Source organism: Ailuropoda melanoleuca, chromosome 2, assembly GCF_002007445.2.
Source record: "Ailuropoda melanoleuca isolate Jingjing chromosome 2, ASM200744v2, whole genome shotgun sequence".
Classification (NCBI taxonomy): domain Eukaryota; kingdom Metazoa; phylum Chordata; class Mammalia; order Carnivora; family Ursidae; genus Ailuropoda; species Ailuropoda melanoleuca.
The window spans coordinates 113,163,328-113,184,992 of record NC_048219.1 but is presented as its reverse complement, the minus strand read 5'-3'; the positions used below and the strand labels follow the sequence as shown (position 1 = coordinate 113,184,992).

The 21,665-nt window shown below is 36.8% G+C and overlaps 2 protein-coding genes across 2 annotated transcripts in view; both read left to right on the top strand.

Moving 5' to 3' along the window:
• The window catches only part of LRP1B (LDL receptor related protein 1B), a 1,837,899-nt gene that overhangs the window by 1,036,729 nt on the left and 779,505 nt on the right, over positions 1–21,665 (top strand). The gene's annotated exons all lie outside the window — the stretch shown is intronic.
• Positions 17,676–18,821, top strand: LOC100467981 (L-lactate dehydrogenase A chain-like). Its single transcript, XM_034654505.1, is given in 2 exon segments — positions 17,676–18,231; positions 18,234–18,821. Coding segments are annotated over 2 exon segments (996 nt in total). The 5' UTR covers positions 17,676–17,768; the 3' UTR covers positions 18,767–18,821.

Genomic DNA, 21,665 nt, shown 5'->3' with positions numbered 1-21,665 from the left:
ACCCAGGCAGTTAATTATAGACAGAAGCAGCAAATAGCACACAAACAAACAAACAAAAAACAGCAAACAAAACACAAATAACAATAATGTTCATTATTCTCATTTTTAATTCCTAAACCTTATTGTCTGAGTAGATTATACTATAGCCCCAAAATTTCATTACATATTTTCTTCCACTAATCATTTCACATGGTCCCTTCCCTTTTCAATCTTCCACCTCCTCCCCAATTTGTATTCTCCTCTGAGTGACTTTTCCTCTTAATTTCCTGAGAAAATATGTGCAGCAGAAGAAAACTTCCATATGCAACTACTTCCCATCAGCCACCTCTGTTATATCTAAATTACTCTGCTTTTTTCTTGTTACTTTGAGATCGCTGTATGCTCCTGTTGAAAAGCCAGCTTCTTTCCTTCTTCACTGGTTCACTCTCTTGGCTCCTTGAAAACATTATTCCCTCCTTATATTGCTTTGTGTTTATTCTTTTATCTATCATCCCCATAGGTTACTAGCAGCCTAATTTTTCCTAATGTGTTACTCCCCACCCCAAAAAGGATCTTGATTCTAGTTACTCTTTTCTCCTTTGCTTCAGAGAAAAACTCATTGCGAGAGTTGTGTCTACTCAATATCAATTCCTCTCATCCAGTTCTTTCTTAAACCACTTCGGTCATGATTTCTCCCTTACTTCTTCATGGAAACCACTCTTATCAAGGTCAACAATCAGCTGAATATGACTAAATGAAAAGATCAATTTTCATTTCACATTTTACTTGAACTCTCATCAACATTGGTCACAGTCGATTACTCTCACTCCTCCTTGAAACATTTTCTTTCTTTGACTTCAGAAACCTTACTTGGTCCTGGTTTGGCTTCTGCCTCGCTGGCTACATCTTCACAGCCTTCTGTGTTTTTATATTCCTGAATGACAAGCCTTGCAATGCCTCAGGCCCATGCTTTATTCACTCTTCTCTACCTATACTTATTCCTTAGGTGAACCCGTCCAGTCATTGGCTTTAAATAACACTTATAAGCTAATTACTCCCAAAATGTCTCTTTTGCCTGGACCTTTCTTAAACTTCAGGCTTATATATCTAACTACCTAGACAGCATTTTCTCTTGAGTATCTGACAGGTGTAACAAATTTAATGAATCCAAATTTGAACTCCCCTGCTCAAATAGAGTAATTCAATTTGTCATGATGTTTGAGTCAAAATTGTTGATTTCTCTCTTCCTCTCATACCCTGAATCTAATAAAACAACATATTATCTCAGCAGGTACTTCAAAATATTAAGAATCTTAATTTCTTTCCACACCACCTATAACTCTTTGGTTGAAGCCATCATTGTCTGATTGCCTACATCATCAAGAAAAACCTCTTTTAAATTTATCTCCTAAGCCCCACCCTTACCCTGGTTTTCTCATTACCATAGTCGGAATGGACATTTTTATTTATTATTTATTTTTTAAAGATTTTATTTATTTATTACACAGAAAGAGAGAGAGCACAAACAGGGGGAGTGGCAGGCAGAGGGAGAAGCAAGCTTTCCACGGAGCAGGGAGCCTGATGTGGGGCTCCCTCCCAGGACCCCAGGGTCATGACCAGAGCCGGAGTCAGACCTTAACTGACTGAGCCACCCAGGCATCTCAGAGTGGTCATTTTTAAACATAAGCAGATCACTTATGTTTAGGTGACACCTCTCTGCTAAGAGCCTTCTGGTAGCTTTCCATTGTATTCAGAGAAAAAGCCAAAGCTCTTCAAGTGGCCTACAGATTCTATATTATCTAGCTCTCATCATTCTCCCTCTCTGTGTTTATCTGAGCTTATTTCATACCCTTCTATTCTACCTTAATTAAGTAGGAGACACAAACAAATTGAGATTCTTAATTCTTGAGAAAATGATTATTGACTAAACCTCACTTACCCAGCAGCTCTAGCTTATCTACTATCCTCCAAACAAAATTGTTTAACTTTTTTTTTTCTTTTCCCCTAAAAATTAACATTATCAGAAGCTGGAAATACAACAAAGGAACTAGATATGCAATCTTCCATCATTTTTTCTTGCTTTTCATATTCCATATTTTCAGTCCAGTCTCTTTGTTCATCAGCACAGGCCAAGTTGTTCACATGTCTAGTATTTACTATGACAAGATGAATAATTAAGTCTAACTCCTCCCCCAACCTAAGGTACACATTCAAATTGAATCAACTTTTTTAAAAAGTGATTGGAGATGGCCTCCAAATATTTTATTTAGTTCTTTAGTAAAGTATTAATTTCACTAGAGTGGATTAAGTTATTTCTCATGGAGGTATACCACTTTGCCTGTATTTTCTAACCTGGAATAAAACAGAAACTGGATTTGAATCTACTTTTTGCCAGGATTCATCACATTTTTAAAATCAACATAAAAGAATATAGAATATTGAAACCTTTAGGGAAGGACCTTTTGATGTTTCCCTAGTGAAGATTTTTAAAGATCTAGCATTTGTCACAATTCTACCTAGTTGGTGATACTAAATAAATGCAGTTTAGAGCAATGAAAAGCTCTCTGCCTATAGGTTTTATAATTAATTCAAATTTATATATTCACAAACTTTTATTTGTTTATGGACTAAATTTCTCAAAATAAGAAAGGGTAGAAATTTACTAATTTGTTCAGATTTGTGTGTTTTAGCCAGTATTTACAGATTTTTTAGCTAGATGTAGCAATTTTCTTGCTTCTGTTTTCACTATTTTTTTCTATCAACACTAAGCCGATGGATTATTCTTTTTGATAAATAAGGATTGAGATATTTTCTAAACAAGGAATGAAACATACACAGCAAATGCATGGCCACTAATCCCTGTGGGGCTCATGACCAAAATTTCCAATCGGGTGTGTTCTGTTGACCTGGTATAAGGGCTTAGAGACCTTCTTTACATAAAGCTCCAGCACTAGGGAGGGCACTACCAATTGATTTGTTTGGCACTTAATTTGTATTCTTGTCGTGAATTATTCCTTAGGATATCCCAATTACAAGAATTTAATCTCTTTTTACTGTCATATTATTGCAGACACTGTAGGGGGTCCCACATATGTCCCTTTACTCTTCTGACTTCAGTGAACAGTGGCCCAGCATTCAACTGCCAACACCCTCACTTCTTGGCTGGAGGGCTTTCTTTCACAGCTGTGACTCCTTTGCTGCCCTATGATAGGACATACATGGCAGAGAGTTAACTCTAAGAGCTCTCCTCACCTGGGGTGGGGAGGCACTAGATACACATCCCTTGCCCTTTGACTGAGATAACACTGAGATAACTGAGGTGGGGTTTTACCCCAGTTCCCATAGTTTGTCCAGTGTAACTAAACTCCACTCGCCCACAGTGGGAGCTGGCTTCATGGCACACACTTCTGTTTTCCTTTCCTTGTTTCATTTCCCTACTCTTCTACTGGGGTTTTCCTTTAACTCCTAAACTTCATGTCTGGGTTTGCTCCTGAGGAAACCCAAGATAAGATACACATACCAAGAATACATTGCAAAGATGCTAACCTTGTACACAACTCAGCACATGAAACTAATACAATACTTGGAGGAAGGGAAGCCTGTAAGTTTCCCATCAAATAGAATCTCATGCTTTCATTTTCTAGATTTGGGATGATTTACATGAACAGCTTTGTATTACTTTTCTTCAAATACAATGTAAAATAGCCTATTAGGTTTTCATTGTTATGTGTTTAATTATTTTCAGACAGTGAACTAGATTACAAAGGAATATATTCGCTAAGTTTTGGGATTGAGGTATTTAGAATTGGTTCTAACAATTCCACTAATTTTAGCCAGGTATGAAAGGAACAGAATTTGGGAGTGAAATGAGGGAGACTCACACACTGAGAAAGACATTCAGATAGTTTCAAATTACAGAAAACAATACTCAGCATTTAGCCTCCAGAAACAACAGCCCACTGTGCCTGAAGGGTTGCTGTGAATACTGTTGCTGCTATTAGCCTTCCGTTCAAACTGTAATGGATTTTAGGCTATACATGACTGCATAACATTCTAAGGATATCCAGATGTTGAGTGAATATTGCCAGGTAGTCACTTAAAGTGTTAGAAGTCTTTTATGGTACTCCATTTTCTCTAAGACTGTCTATAAAAGTCAGGAAAAAAGCTTTATAAGACTGTTAAAGATATAACATGCATGACTTTTTGGGTTTTTTGTTTTTGTTTTTTGTTTTTTTTTTCTTTAAGAGCTAGACAAATCCCTTTTATGTTGTCCCAGAGGGCTATGAATCAAGCTGGCTAAGGCCCTTGGGTATTGTCTTCTAGCGTAAGTTGCAAAGGCAAAGCATGATATCCCTAGCCATTTTGACACTGATTTGAAAGGACCAATACGTTTATTTTCCCATTTGGAGCACCCTAGTGCTGTTTTCTCTTTCTGACAGCTCCTTGAAACAAGGGCAGAGACCATGTCTTCTATTTACCTTGCAGTTCCCAGCAATGCCTGTTATAGTGCCCTCCGAAGAGTAGGCACTCAATAACTGTGCCTACTGACAAAGGCAAAATGACATTAGTCATCTCCTGGCTATGACCTTGTAAAGGAAATGTAAGTCCTTCTCACCCCACATAATAAAAAGCTGCCTGTGGCCATTAATGGATGTGAAAAGTTTTTATCAGCTATGTTTCAGGTGTTTCTCTAGTAATTTCCAGGTCTCAAGTCCTCATTTTGAAGCAGAACTTAAAAGGTGGCATGAGAACAACACATTTTCCTTAAAATTTATGTTATCCTTTAGGATTTCCAAGGGTTCAAAAAACTTCTCCGTGGAAATAAGAAGAGCCCCTTCAGTCCTTTATACTGGATTACATAAAGATATCTGTTTTCATGGACCTAATACATTTCTAACAGTCTACCCAAAGCCAAATTCCCCACTATGTAGATTAAGCATGTGATAAGAAAATGCCTTCCTGCCCCTTCTTCCACATGAGGGTAATTTGTTGAACTAAAAGGGTAAGTGGCTTTAGTATCAGAAAACTAGGGTTTAAGCCTACCTCTCTTTCATATTATGTAATTTTGGGCAAATTATTTAATTTTTTTGAAGTTCAGTTTCCTTAATAATAATGCCTAACATCAAAAGCTTGTTGCAAGGATTAAAAAATAAAGTGTGTGAAGAGAACATCTCTGGTAGCTCATCTATGATAGTAATTCTCTAAACATTTTGATGTCTGAAGTTGTACGTGCTTAATCATTTTCTGGGCTTTGCACCCACCTCTAGTTCATCTTAAATCAACCTGGCAACCTCTCACTCTTCCTTCAGGTCTCCACTCAAACTATACACTTGAAAGTTTTCCTTAATTCCTCCTGGCAGACTTAGGCATTCCCACCACTTTAGAATCATATCCATATCGAATGCTAATTGTTTTTTTTTGCATAAATGATTCCTGCTGCTCTCTGAGATCCTGACTGGAAGAAACTGTGTCTTCTTATCTGTCTAGCTCTGGTTTATTGTACATCACTGTCCCCTAGTATGCACTAAAGGAATATCTGGTGACTGAATGAACATCACACAGTTGAATACGCCTCAATCTGGATAAAAATGTTTATAAATTTTACAGTAAGATACCAAAATTCAGGATTATGTAGGCAGAATACATGCACTTTCAGAATTCTAACCTAAATAGAGAGATTTTCTCTTTTTATAGAAAGTCTTGTAAAATGGCCAAGTTGTCCTTTCCTTACTTTATTTTGGTGTCTAAAAGGAAGATTGAGGGATGGGAAGAGAGGGAACAACAGAATGACCATAAATCAGAAGTAACGGACATTATACTATTTTCTGTATGTCCTGGGTGCCAGCATAATGCATGATATAAATATTTTTTAATGAATAGACTTTGGTCTACTATATTTATCACTTATTTATTTTTTAAAAAGATTTATTTATTAGAGAGAGAGAGATCACACAAGAGCGAGTGGGGAGAGGGTGAGGGAGAGAGAGAGAGAATCCTCAAGCAGACACCCTGCTGATCACGGAGCCAGATGTGGGGCTGGATCCCAGGATCCTGATGTCATGACCTGAGCCAAACTCAGGAGTTGTCCGCTTAATGGACTTAGCCACCCAGGTGCCCCTTCAGTCTACTTTATTTAGAAGAACTGAAAGTTTAGAGGGAATTTTCTGGTTATTTACTCTACTATATATTCTGTATTTCTGAAATTCAGTTTGTTGAATCTACATTTCTGCCACCACAAGCCTATATCAGTGGTATATAAGTGGTTGTGTATTTTCTGCAAGAACTAATTTCTCTCGACTACTTCACTAGTTACAATAAGTCCCTTCTCATTTTCACACATTTATGTATCATTGGCAGCAATGGAACCATTGGTGTGCAGAGCAATAAGCAGTCTTCTGATGACTGATGCTTTTGATACACCCTAAGGTTAATTGAAGGAACTCCCATTGATTGGCCACTGAGGGTGTCTGTGCATAGAGGTGCATTGAAACAAAGGGGCTGTTCACTGTTGGGTCCTTTCTGTGCCACTGGGCAGTGTAGTAATCCTCATTTGACCTGTTTCCTATTTGCACAGACTTTTTTCTAGTTGTGCTTTTCTTTGGTTCTCAAGACAATTAATATAGATGTAAACTTTTATTTGTGTGTCATTTATTTGATCATACATAAATATATATTAACATATTGCATATGCATATATAATATAATAATATGTATAAATGTCCAAATTTCATCTTTCTATAAGGACACCAGTCAGATTGGATTGAGGCTCACCCTGGTTGTCTCCTTTTTACTTCATTACCTCTTTAAAGATCCTATCTCTAAATATAGTCACATTCCGAGGTACTAGTTTGAAATCTTGAAAGAAGAAATCTTGATTAATTTGGGTAATTAGTTTTTGCATAAGACATATTGGTTACACTTGGTTCAAATTCTGATCCCTGATTGGTACCTATGATTGAGTGTGGTGGTTGGGGAGGATTGGAGTGAGATCACATAACATAAAATAAAGTGTGGACATTTTGGCCCACTCCTTATTGCAAGAAGTATGGGAAGAGAGTCACAATGAACTGTGACTGGCAGAGCCTTTTAAAAGTCAGTGTTTTTACAGGTTTTGTTCAGAGATGTTTTCAACCTTTGTCTTTACTATCAGAAATGCAATCATTTTATCCCATTTCTTTTTTTTTTTAAATTTTTTATTATGTTATGTTAGTCACCATACAGTACATCATTAGTTTTTGATGTAGTGTTCCATGATTCATTGTCTACAACACCCAGTGCTCCGTGCAATATGTGCCCTCCTTAATATCCATCACTGACCTATATTTTATCCCATTTCTATGCAGATGACTCACATGCCTATCCCTATACTACCTCTCCTTTACCCACTATCACCACATCTGATCATGGATTATGTAAAAGTCTTCACTGAGGTTTGTTAGAGGTTTCCAAAAGCACTGCAGCTAGAACTAACACAAAATTCCACTTAAAATCCTCTATGATAAGAGTTAGGTGGGTAGGAGAGTATTTTCCATTTTGTTTCTAATACTCCTCTTGATTACGCCTGCCTATTTTGGCCACTGTAGCACATCGGGGTAATATCCTCAGAAAATATCTATTCTGATAGCAGTCTCAACAAACCATTTGGAATAAAGACAGTAAGATGAGTTCACCTGTGTGGACCAATTGAAAAAGTAATAAGAGCATGGCCCACCTCTCTATCCAAATGATGCTGAATACTTTTATCTAATGCATTACCTTAAGCTTGCTCATTTGATCCTCATGCTACTTTTCTGCCACTCTATAGCCTCCGGAGATTTCCCTATAGTTTATATACATTGACTTGGCATTTCATTACTCTTTTTTTGTAAAAGCTAGTATGATTTGCTAAGTTGGACATTTTCGCATGCTGTTTTTCCAAGTATTTATACCACATATAAAATAAGAATTGTCATGAAATGGATCTATAGAAATTTTTTTGTATGCATTTCATTCAGAGAAATGTTCATTTATCTTTTTATTTTCCTTTGTAATTACTAAATCAAGTTTTTATTCAGACAGAGTAGATAAGTAATTTTAAATGTAGCACTTTACAAAAGTCTTTATGAATATTTTAACTGCATTATACCTATCAGTGGCCTTTTATTTAAAAAAAAAAGGCATTTGTATTTTCTCAAAGAGCTCTCAAGATATCCAATTTATGGCTAGTTTCTAGAGAAGCTGTGAGAGAATATGAGAACCTTGAGGGCAGAGGGATGGCTCTTCTTCAACTCTTATCACCAGTACCTTTCATCTGGTACATTAGGAGAGCTCAGCAAGCATTTGTTCCACTGAAGTCGTACTGTGCCTCTTAGCAGCATCTCACATTTTCTTCTGTAGCCCAAGATTTTCAATCGATATGGAGTTCATTAGCTTATTTAGTATGAGAGTGAGGTTCACCAAGTACATCTTACACCACTCTTGGCCCTGCCAAAATCAGAGTCCTTTTGGGAAGCACTTATTCTTCCAGCAAACAGATATTTATGACTTGGAACTCTGTGTATAAAATTCCCTCTATTTCCAATCACCATCCCCAAACTCTCAGCTAGACAGAAATAGAACATATATGAAATCAGAAGTATGGAACACAGGAAGGGGGGGAACATATCCATGTTGAGTATCTTTGACATAATCACCATCTCATTTCATCTGACTCAGAGAAATGCATCCTTGAGCATTATTTTCCTAACTTTACTGATGAAGATGAAGTTGGGGCTTAGAAATTAAGTCCACTTGCTGAGAATCAAATAGGTACTTGCAATCAAAGATGAAATTGAAACTCAGGTTAATCTGTGTCTTTGTATGTATCATCTGATATCAAGCCTGAAAATAACAGAAGCTTGACAGTGTCTGACAAAATTGATGTGCAATAAATATGTGTTGAATGAAAGTATAAATGAGTAATTGCCTCTAAAGTTTGTACTACTTCTGTATATTTTATCACCATTGTCCAAAGGATTGTTCTGGATTGCAACATCAAAGCAGTCAGAATTAGCATACCATTTACTTTTAGGACAGGACAATCATGTTATAAAACAAAAATAATGATAAGAGCTAGAGGCAGGTCACAAGGCTGGAATCAAATATATGCAATTAAGAATCTGGAAAGAACAAAAGCAGCACTAAAAAACAAAATCGGGAAGATTTTAACTAGCCAAGGGTAGAAACACCAGATAGTAGAGTTTGAACTTTAAGAGCAAAGACCAAAGCGCAACCTCAACAGGTCAAGAAGGCATGAAGACAAATGTCTAGGAAGGAAAGATAAACCTGCAATCTTCCAATTCCTGATCTCATCTCCTCTATTGTTGACTTGATCTCCTCTATTGTGTACCCAATCCTTTTACTTTCTAATAGAATTTTATATCCTGAATGTGAGCTGACCATGATTCCAAAAGGGTGAGTTTTGTTTAGCATTTAGGGTATATTGAAGTAATCTGTTTCTGTCAAACTGTTTGCTTTTGGCACTTAACAAACGTTGGTTGGGTTTTTGGAATGAAAATACAGACTTAATGATATTGGATGGGTACCTAAAAAATTTGAAGTGATTTGTATCTAACTGGTCTTATGATTATTCCATAAAGATTATTGGTCTTGCTTTCAAATAGCTTACAATCTAATGATGGATTCCAAACAATTTAAGTAGTATACCTTATGTTAAGTGCGATCACATTTCACAGAGTTTTACAAATTCTTCATAAAATTAATTTACCTGGATTCACTGTTCTAACTTTAACCAATTTTAACTTTAATGATTATACTCAAATGAACATTTCTGTGCATACTGATGTAGGTTCTAACTGAAATGAGGAAATCTATCTTCAAAAAGCTGTTCATAACTAAAAGAGGAAGGAAGAAAGAAAGGAAGGAAGGGAGGAAGGAAGGGGAATAAACTTGGATTATAGGTTTTCAGACCATAAATTTTTAGACCATCATTATTTACATGGTCTATATAGTACATTAAGAAGCTTCGGTCTGTTGTGCTCACTTTTATTTTACAATTTTGAAGCTCTTGACATATGAATGCTATCATCTCCATTAACATACATAGAAAAAGTGATGAATAATGCACTCACATCAATTAGCCTTGAGCAATCCCTCAACACATTTGAACTCCACCTACAGTTATTTCAATGGTCCAAATACTGCAGAAAAAACCCTCAAAAGTACAGTGTTGTTATCATTATCATTTGTTTATCAGACACAGAAAATATTTTATATACTATAGAGACAACTGACTCCTTTTTCAAAACCGTTACTTTCTAATTAAAAAAACAAGGTTGGAAATCTGAATCCTGTTTTGATATTTATAAATGATAGTTAAAATTCATTATAATTAGAACTATAAGAATGTGTGGTTTTATAAGCATATAACACTATATGGGAGAATAGGGAAATATTGGGAGGAAATTGAGCACAGCACATTTCCATGAATGAAGTTTTAAACCAAACCCTCTAATTACTTTTTTTGTATGATCCTAGGCAAAGGAATTTATCTCTCTAGGTCTCTATTATAATCCAAGTGGAGAAAAGATAATTTCACCATGATAGTGCAAGGGTCAGTATTAGCTCATATTCATTTTCATTTGGTACATTTACTTTTTTATTGATAACATCACTTGAAGTAAATCATTATCATTCCTAAATTCTGGTTAGCAGACCCACCACTTAACATAATAAATTAAAAGCAGCCTTAACACAGTCCATGTGAGAAATTTAAGGTCATATATGAACAAAGAGAGAATACTTCTTTCTTTATGGTTGCTTTATGTTTCTCTTCCGTTCCCCTCCCTTCCTTTCCCTCCTTTCCTCTCCAACTCTTCCTCCTCTCTTTTTCTTTCCACCCCTTTCTGTCTCTATCTCATCTTTATCTCTGTCATCTCTATTTCTATCTGTCTTCCTCTCTCCTGACAGGCTTTTTCTGTTGCACTCCTACATGCCTCAACATAGCTAACCAATGCCTTGACTTTATATGTCTATTCAAGCCAAAAGTCACTAAGAGGTTTCTGTGTCATAATTTGAAAAATCTAAGTCTGAGAACCTGATTAACCCATTGCAACCAATTTATTGGCTGCCCCATGACTAGGTGTTCACTGCGAGTCTCATAATCTAGGGAAAGGGGACAGCAATATAAGGGACAATGTACTGCAGGAGCTAAATCCTGTGAGGGAAGAGCCTCTTCCTGGAAAACAAACAACAAACAAACAAAAAAAATAGATGATGAACTGACAGATACTCCAAACTGAATTTCCTAACTGTGCATTCTGTATTTTACGAAGAATATTAATGTCAGAGACTGCTCATTAGGTTTATAGTGGATAATATAATGATATCCTGGTCACCAGCCAATTGGGCATTAGGCCATGAAGCCTTAGCCCAGCAAGTCACTACCTTGTTTTCATTCACCTGCACAATTTTCATCTTTCCTTTTTAAGTATTTAGAAACACTTTTGCCTCACAATTTAATTCAAAATAGGTAAAAACCCATTATAGTGAATAATTAAAAATGCATAATATATATATATATATATATATTATATATATATATATAACTAAATACACACACACACACATTTGAAACAGGTTGACTGGCAGATGGAAATTCTATTCATTTCTAATGGTCATGGCTTTTCTTCATAATGGAATATGAACTTTGTTCTTCTATTTTTGCTGTTTCCTGTGGCAAAACAAAGTAAAGCCTGGAAGCATTTATTAAGGAAATTATAGATATTGTATTTTTAGACTTCTAAATTTTCTGACATATTGATCAAATAATTGATTACTCAGATAACTTTTCAGGACAAATAAAACTATCTTCTAATACTTCATATTTGTCTTTTAAATTGTTGATTTTCATAAGCAGCGTTTGTCAGTAGAACATTTGGCTTCTATTTCTCTTTCTGTAGTAATGATAGGTGTTCCAGTTACCATTTATCTTAACCATGGATATTTATCACATAAGAATTTTCCAGTTGCAAATGGTAGAAAACTCTGTTCAAATCAGTTTAAGCAAAAAGAGAAATTCAATGGCTCAGATCACTAAATAAAACGAGCAGTGCTGATGTTAGCATGGCTGGATTTAGGGCTTCAAAATAACTCCCCAGGACCTGTGCTTTCTCTATTTGGCTTGCTAAACAAATCTGATTCATTATTATGCTAGTTATAAGTTATCTGAACTGTCAAATATCTGTTTTACATTCTTAGTAAATGGAGAAGTGTTCTTCTAAATAATTTTTGGGCACTGTATCAGTCAGAGTTCCACCAGAGAAATAGAACCAGCAGGATTCATAAATATGTATAGATTTCTTGTAAAGATTGATATGTGGTTGTGGGAGCTAGCTAATTAGATGAAAATGCTTAGGGCAGGCAGTCAGAAAGGGCAGGCTGAAAGTTTTGGACAAAGCTGATGGTGGTGTCCAGAGGAGACATTTCTTCTTCCTCAGGGAGACTTTGGTTCTGCTCTTAAACTATTCAACTGAATAGAATAAACCCACCCAGATTATGGAAGATAATCTCCTTTATTAAAGTTAGCTGATTATACATGTTAATCACATACACAAAACATCTTCATGGTAATACCTAGGTCAGCATTAAATTGAATCACTGGAGACTGTATCTAGTTAAATTAACATGTAAAGCTGAATATCATAGGCACTGATATTAGAAGAAAAAAGACATGGAGATTGAGCAGCAAACAGTAACTTAAGAAAATTCTAACACAGGTGTGATTCAAACAATCTGTTCTCTGAAAAACTAATTAGCCTCCATGTAAGAAATTACTAAGATTGGGACAAGATTACCATTATTGAATAGCTTACTGTTTTTAATTCTTTGGCTATGACACTAACAAGAGCTTGTTAGAAGACCTGCTTCTCTCAATTAACAATCAGTAGAGCTACTCTACCAACCTTTCATGAGTGTTTATAAATTGTAAAGTACATTATTCTTCAATGATCTTGCTTCCTGTTCCCTGCAGAGGCACATGCTACAAGCTTTAGAATTTCCTGTTGTATTCTCAGAAACTTCAACATAGTAGATGCTGAATCATTATTTCTGAAAAGAAAGAATGGGTAAGGAAGGGAAGGGAGAACTAGATACAGACATATTTTCAATATTTTGCTATCACTAACAATGTTATGGTGAGAACTTAGTGCCTTCATTGCCTCTTATTTGTGAAGATGTCTCTTCAAGATAAATTTTGGGAATAGAGATTGCTGGATCAAAGGCCCAATGCCTATTTAACTTTTTTTTAAGGTACTGCCCAAATTTGCACTGCAGTGATTATAGGAATTAGAGATTTCAGCAAGCTCCCCAGGTGATTACTGTATCTAGTAAAGCTTAAGAATAACTATTTTAGAATGGGAGTATTTACCTTTTCAAGTATTAATTCTCTTGTCCAAAAAAACAAAATGTGCACCTGTAGTACTACAGGTAATACAGTTTTTACTGGCATACCTGCCAATTTGAACAGCCCTACAAAACTGGTTGTTGATGGAAACCCTGAAGCTCATCCTGGTCAAGAAACCCTGGTCTAGGAGCATCTCACTGTTATAAAAATACTTGTTTTTCTAACTCAGTGAGGACAGTTGATTCCCTTCACTAGCTTCATTTCGCTTCTGCAGTCTTAACTACAGTTAGCCTAAGCTTGATCCTACATTTCTGCTTAAAACTAAACCAAGAAATTCGGGTAATATCACTTATGAAGAAGTTATTGATTTACAGACCTTTTACCTTACTTTTTTCTAAGTATATCTTCCCTTCACAGCTAGGAAAATGAACATAAAACAAAGAAATCTCTATCTTTTTACACTGTTATTTTGTCTGTATAACCATACGATTTTATCATCGTTACAACATTATTGCACAGTCTATTCCAACAGCAAACTGAGATGTGTGCACAATTATAAACAACAAATAATACACAAGAAAACTGTGCTGTAAAGTTTTAGTTTTCTACATGGTGTTCCCCCCCCCCCCATTTAGTAAGAATTTAAAATAGAAATTGACAGTTCAACTAACTGGCAATTAGCATAGCAATGGGCCAGATTTGTTCAGCAGTCCACAACTTCATGGATACTTACCTTAGTCACTTCTGAGACAGCCATCTGTGTTATTTCAGCTCAGAAAAATGCCTCCATAAACCAATAGGACTTCCTTAAGTGCAGAAATTAGGTTATACATCTCTGCATATCTCAAAGAGCAACTTTTTGACATCTAATATATTACTGAAAATATTTTACTGTTCCACATGAATCAAGTATATTGAGCATGAGCCTTTGAATATTGACATCCTGCAAACTGACCCCTGAAGGACTCCTAAGATAGTATTGCCCTTGGTCATGAAGTTAATATGCCTAGACTGTAAAATCCATTCTTCATAAAATGGAATGATACCTTGAGATCTTATGAGACAGTAGACTTAGAATTTCTGAGAGAAATCTGAAGTCAGAATATATCAAGAAATATATTTTATGAAAGTTATTATACTAGAATGCTATTCTCTATTCATCTTGTCCCCAATAAATTATCAAGTCCTATTGACTAAGATCCCAAATATTTCTGAATTTTCTTCTCTTTTCCATCCTCAGCCCCTTACTAATGCATAACTACAAAACCAGTATCTCCTTATCTAATCTCCTAGTACTTTCAAACCATCCTACTCATAGGTGGCAATAGTCTTAAAAAATCTTGTTGATTACATTAAATATCCTACTTTAAAGTAAACAAAGAAGCAAACTTTTGCTGGATACTACATATAGGCAGTCTTACCCTCTTAGGAATACAGCCAAGTTTTGTTATAATCTGGTATCTGTACTTAAGTAGAAAGGAATGATGAAGAGATGCCATTAAAAATGAAAATTGGCCAGGCACTGGAAAACCAAATCTTACCATGAACCCATCACTAATCCCTACAAATTCTCCTAAGGGAGCTATATGCAAAAAGGGCAGTGTAATCAAACTGAAGCAAACCAATAATTATTATTGGCTAATGATTTGGGTTCAAAGTAGAATTCCAGTGAGCTGTGCTGGATAATGTGGAAAATTTATTTATTTTCCTAAGCTAGAATGAACTTATCCATATTTTCCCCCCTTTAACTCAATTTCAAGTCTGAGTTTTAGATTTTATTATCCAATATGAGGAAGTCAGTCTAGAGCCTTTGCGAGTGTGTGTTGGGGATGAGGGGGAGAGAAGGGGAGAGAAGGGAGGGAGGGTGGGAGGGAAGAAAGAGGGAAGGAAGGAAGGAAGGAAGGAAGGAAGGAAGGAAGGAAGGAAGGAAAAAGGGAAAAAAAGAAAATGAATGAATGGGCAGACACATGACTAGGTCTTGAGCATGAAATACTGAATAAAGCAGATATGTCCTTTGTCCTCTTGGAGTTATAGTATACTTAGTAAACGGATCTTAAACATACTGTGTGTGTGTGTGTGTCTGTCTGTATCCTTTATTCAAGTAAAATAAAGAGGAGCATTGCTAAAAATACAGAACGACATCAGATTATATCAGATAGACCTAACTAATACTGGAAAGGCAGGCAAAGTTTTCCACAGGAATTGACATTTAAGTTGAAATCTAAAGCCAAGATTGAGATACCATGGCAGAAATTACTTTCCAGACTGGGGGATAGTATATGTGAAGTGCAGAATGGAAGAAAAGACATGGCTTGTTTAAGGAACTGAAACATGGCCAAAGTATTTGAAGTATAGAAGGATAGCACTAGATGGCCAAGGTATTAGAAGTGGAGAGGTATACAAGTAGATGAAGCTGGAGAGAGACAGAGACTAGGTCATGCTCATCATTGTTGGTAATGTTAGGAATATGAGGTTTTGTTCTGACTGCTATTAGCAGCTGTAAGAGGGTTTTATAATACATAGTCCACTTTTCATTTTAATAAGATCCCTTTGGTGACTATGAGGAGAGTGTTTAAAAGGAATAAGAAACAGAGATGAAATATAAGTCCCCAGGCAAGAGATGATGGTGACTTGGTTTAGAAAAGAGAAGCAGAGAAGGAAATAAATATGCGATTTGAGATATATTTTGAAACCAGAAGTGGCAGGATGTGGTGATGAATTAGGTGTAGAAGATAAGATAGAAGTTATGGAGGATAAATTCCTGGTTTCTGGAATGAGTCATTGGGTAGAAAGTGACACTATTCACCAAAATGGAGAAAAATGAGGGGATAAATCTGGTAAGAAAGAACAAGAATTTACTACTGGATATGTTACATTTGAGATGCCTAAAAGAATTACGATGCAAATACCAAAAAAGCAACTGTATTTATGAGTTAGAATCTCAGAAGACAGGCTAGAATATTAAAGAGTTATTGTAATATTAATGAAAATCATGGAAACTTTAAAGATTTTTCTATGAGAAAACTTAGAGATTCTCTATCTGAACCTGGGAAACTCCAATTTTAGAATCCTGGGCATGACACAGAGGAGGTGGAAAAGGTAGCTAAGAAAAAACAGTCAGGTAGGAAGAATACCAAGAGATTGCTCAAAGAAAGAAAAATCATCAAGAGGGAGAAAGGGATTAACTTGGTCTGATGCTATAGAAAAGTCATTAAAAAGAGCTGAGAAAGGTTTAGCCACATGTAAGTAATTGACAATCTCTGTAAGTTAAAAAAAAAGTGGAATGGTGCAGTGGTGGGGTTGAAGGATATATCAGTGTGGTAAAAGGATGATTGAGGGGAAAAATAAAGTCAGCTTGCATGAACAATTTTTTGGACAAAGCTGGATGCAAATGAAATGTGGAGAGAAAGGGCTAGAAATGGAGAGTGATTTGAGGTTAAGAGAAAAGGTTTGTTTCAGGATGATAAATAGTAGAACAAATTCATATGTTGAAGGTAAGAATTAGTAGAAAAGGAGAGGTTAAAAATGCAGAAAGAAGTGGGAATTATTGAAGACAGGTTTCAGAGGAGATGGGATGATTATATGTGTTCGCTTTGTATCAGACTACAAGATGGGAGGGTGCTTTCTTCTGCATTACAAAAGAAGAGGATGGGGAAGAATTAATGTAGATGTAGATGGGTTTTAGCTGGGGCTGTAAGAAAACAGAGCTGCTTTTTGATGTGCTCTCAAGTCTCTATCCAATAAGAGGAAAGATCATCCTCTGAGAGTGGAATAGGGTGGAATAGAGTGATTAGAAGGCTGGGGACAGTGGGGAAAAAATGAGAAATAAAATTCGAAGGTTGGCTGATGGGCAGAGAACAGAGAGGGTCAGTGGGGAGAATGTCTCAATGAACTCTAAGAGTTATTGCAGTGAGAGTACTGGTGCAATACAGGTAGAAAACATACTGGCAGGTGGAAAAAAAGACGCTCTTGTGTGTGTGTGTGTGGTGGGGGGTTGGTATCTCTTTTGGTGGAGGTGAAATTTCTGGTGATGACAAACAATATACTGTTTATCACAATGGAAATTGGTGATTGAAGTGTACTGAAAAGAAAAGGTCAGATGCAGAGAGGAGGTCAAGAAAGCAAGGGAGAAAGTTGTGGATCCATTTATCCTGTAGATTCTTGCCTGGTTTGGAGTGGTCAGAAAGGCAGAAAGCTAGGTGCTGACTCTTAAATAAAAATAATGAGATAAAAAAAATCAGAAGGTTGTCAGATGATTCTTTGAGGGTGGGTGCTATTGGTTAGACCCTCAAAAAAGCAGGAGATGGGTGTCGGAGGTGCTGCCGCCAAGTCCGGATCCAACCTCTCGTGCCGCTGACGCCCGCCCTCCCGACGTGCACTCCCGATTCCTTTTGGTTCTAAGTCCAAAATGGCAACTCTGAAAGATCAGCTGATTCAGAATCTTCTTAAGGAAGAACATACCCCCCAGAATAAGATTACAGTTGTTGGGGTTGGTGCTGTTGGCATGACTTGTGCCATCAGTATCTTAATGAAGGACTTGGCAGATGAACTTGCTCCTGTTGATGTCATGGAAGACAAACTGAAGGGAGAGATGCTGGATCTCCAGCAAGGCAGCCTTTTCCTTAGAACACCAAAAATTGTCTCTGGCAAAGATTATAATGTGACAGCAAACTCTAAGCTGGTTATTATCACAGCTGGGGCACGTCAACAAGAGGGAGAAAATCGTCTTAATTTGGTCCAACATAATGTGAATATCTTTAAGTCCATCATTCCTAATATCGTAAAATACAGCCCAAACTGCAAGTTGCTTGTTGTTTCCAATCCAGTGGATATCTTGACCTATGTGGCTTGGAAGATAAGTGGCTTTCCCAAAAACGTGTTATTGGAAGTGGTTGCAATCTGGATTCAGCCCGGTTCCATTACCTAATGGGGGAAAGGCTGGGAGTTGACCCATTAAGCTGTCATGGGTGGGTCCTTGGGGACCATGGAGACTGTAGTGTGCCTGTATGGAGTGGAGTGAACGTTGCTGGTGTGTCTCTGAAGAAACTGCACCCTGACTTAGGCACTGATTCAGATAAGGAGCAGTGGAAACAGGTCCACAAACAGGTGGTTGACAGTGCCTATGAGGTGATCAAACTGAAAGGCTACACTTCCTGGGCCATTGGACCATCTGTGGCAGATTTGGCAGAAAGTATAATGAAGAATCTTAGGTGGGTGCATCCAATTTCCACCATGATTAAGGGTCTCTATGGAATAAAAGATGATGTCTTCCTTAGTGTTCCTTGCATCTTGGAACAGAATCAAATTTCAGATGTCATGAAGGTGACTCTGACTCCTGAGGAAGAGGCCTGTTTGAAGAAGAGTGCAGATACGCTTTGGGGGATCCAAAAGGAGCTGCAGTTTTAAAGTTTTCTAATGAACCACTTCACTGTCTAGACTACAACAGGTTTTAGTTGGAGGTTGTGTATATTGTCCTTATTATCTGATCTGTTACACAAGTAATACTAAAATGGCCTAAGAAAGAAGCAGTTTCCTAAAGTTCTAAATAGGAATGGTCCATCAAACCCTGCAGCTGTATCCTGAGGCCAGATGGTATCTGTCTCTCTAGTCCCGAGTTGGTTAATGGACATGAGCTCCACCATCTCTGAGGCACCACTGCCAGCATTGCATATGCTGCAGGTGCTCTGCAAACCAGATGTGTATTTACTCTGTGTTCTATAACTTCTGGTTCCTTCACCCAACAGCCAACATGCCTCATCCATCTTCTTCAGTCAGTCACATTCTGGGATCCAATGTATAAATTCAGTATTGCATGTATTGTGCATAACTGTTCTAAAGGACCTTATTTTGTGTACCATATATGTCCGAATATAGTGTACATTGCTATATAAAGTAAAGAGACAATGCAACCAACTATCTCAGTGTCATACCAACTAAAATACCAAATAAATTTTGAACAGTGAAAAAAAAAGCAGGAGATGTTACAAGATAAGGGGAAAATAATAATCTAGAATTAGGGGCGCCTGGTTGGCATGGTTGTTAAGCATCTGGCTTTGGCTCAGGTCATGATCCTGGCATTCTGAGATTGAGACCCGTTTCAGGCTCCTCTGCTGGGAGCCTGCTTCTTCCTCTCCCACTCCCCCTCCTTGTGTTCCCTCTCTCACTGGCTGTCTCTCTCTCTGTCAAATAAATAATTTTTTTTTAAAAAATAATAATTTAGAATTAATAGAGGGGAGGGCATGGATTTTGTATCTACCCCTGAGGTTCTTGTTAGGAGCCCACATTTTCAATGACTGCTGGGAAAGATGACCTCAGCACCTGGTAAGTTTCCGTCAGAAANTTTTTTTAAAAAAAATAATAATTTAGAATTAATAGAGGGGAGGGCATGGATTTTGTATCTACCCCTGAGGTTCTTGTTAGGAGCCCACATTTTCAATGACTGCTGGGAAAGATGACCTCAGCACCTGGTAAGTTTCCGTCAGAAAAGATAAAACATTGGAAAGAACATTAAGAGTATAGTCTTAGAATATTGGGGCGTTTGTGATCATAGAGGAGGAGTTTCAGAAGGGAGATCAGAATGGTTTGGGTAGGAAGAAAAGAGGTTGTATCAGTGGATAGAAAGTTATGCTGCATTGCACTTTAAGCAGAGAACTGTATGAACAAGGGTAACAATGTTGAAAGATTTTGTCTTAGATAAAGATGAGTTTATAAGAGTTCCAATTATGGTCTGAGAATAAGGGCTGCCAGCCAGTCAAAATATGAAGCCAAGTGTGTTATTATTTTTCAGGCAGTTAGGTTTGGCTGTTGCAGTTGAGCCATGGATAGGAAGAATGAGGAATCAACAGAAACCACGTGGTTCTCTTCTTGAAGAATAGAGGAAGTGATGGATCATAAGCAAGTCAAGTTGGACCAGACTCTTGCTGATAGGGCCAATACTCTACCCTCAGGCACTGACAATCCAGAGAGATGATTAGGTTTTTGGTTTTTTCTCCCCCACTGTGTCCCAATCTATGTTAAACAGTGATGAAATACCTATGTGACAAAGAGAAAAATAATAATAAAAAAATAAAAATGTGCAAATCTTTCTCTTTCTCTCTCTCTCCTTTTTTTTTTTTTTTTTTTTTTTTTTTTTTTGGGAGAGAGAGGGAGAGCGAGATTGTTTGTGTGCCAGCAGGGTCAGGGTGGGGTGGGCAGAAGAAAAAGAAGAGAAAGGATCTTAAGCAGGCTCCAAGCCCAGTGTGGAGCCAGATGCTGGGTTGGATCTCAGGACCCTGAGATCATGACCTGAACTGAAATCAAGAGTCAGATGCTTAACTGATTGAGCCACCCAGGTACCCATCTCTCCTTTTTTTTTTTTTTTTAAATCACTCCTCTTTTACAATGGTAGGTTTATTAATTCCTGAGTTGCATCCTGGCTCTCAGAATGTGGAAAATGGAAAACAAATGGAAAGAAAAGCCTAAAAGACTAAGATTTATTATTATTATTTTTTTATTGTTTGGGTAAAATCATTAAAAAAAGATTAGTTCAAGGCAACGTTGGGGTCAGGTGCAGATTGAGGTAGCCTGTATTTGAGTTTGTGAGAGAGTTTAGCCAGCTGGATTAGGGAAGAACATTTGGAAATCTGTGGCTTGAGTAATATATGCAGTTTAAAAAAAAAAGATATATATTTTTAAAAATTGCTGTTTATTACTAGTACCCTTCTTTGTCTTTTTATGGGAGACTGCAAAAAAGATTTCAGATACTTTCTACTTATGCAAGATTGAATTTTTTTATTTTTAAATGTAATTAATTTATTTTTTAAAACATTTTATTTATTAATTTGACAGAGATATAGAAAGAGAGTACAAGTAGGCAGAGTAGCAGGCAGAGGGAGAGAGAGAAGCAGGTTCTCTGCTGATCATGACCTGAACTGAAAGCAGCTGCTTAACCAACTGAGCCACCCAGGCACCTCTTGAATACTTTTTTAAAGTGGCCCAGTGCCAAAGTGGAAGTTATTTGAGGATTACATGTGAAAATTATAAAATGATTGCTTTATTATTTATTTATTTATTTATAATTAATACAATGTTTTATTAGTTTCAGGTGTGCAACATAGTGATTCCACAATTCTATACATTACTGAATGCTCACCATGATCATAATTACCACCTGTTACTATATATTATTATAATATTGATTATATTCCCTCTGCTGTATCTCCATGATTTATTTATTTTCTAGGTGGAACTTTGTACCTCTTAATCCCTTTTATCTATTTTACCCGTCCTCCCATCTACCTCCCCTCCTGCAGCCATCAATTTGTCT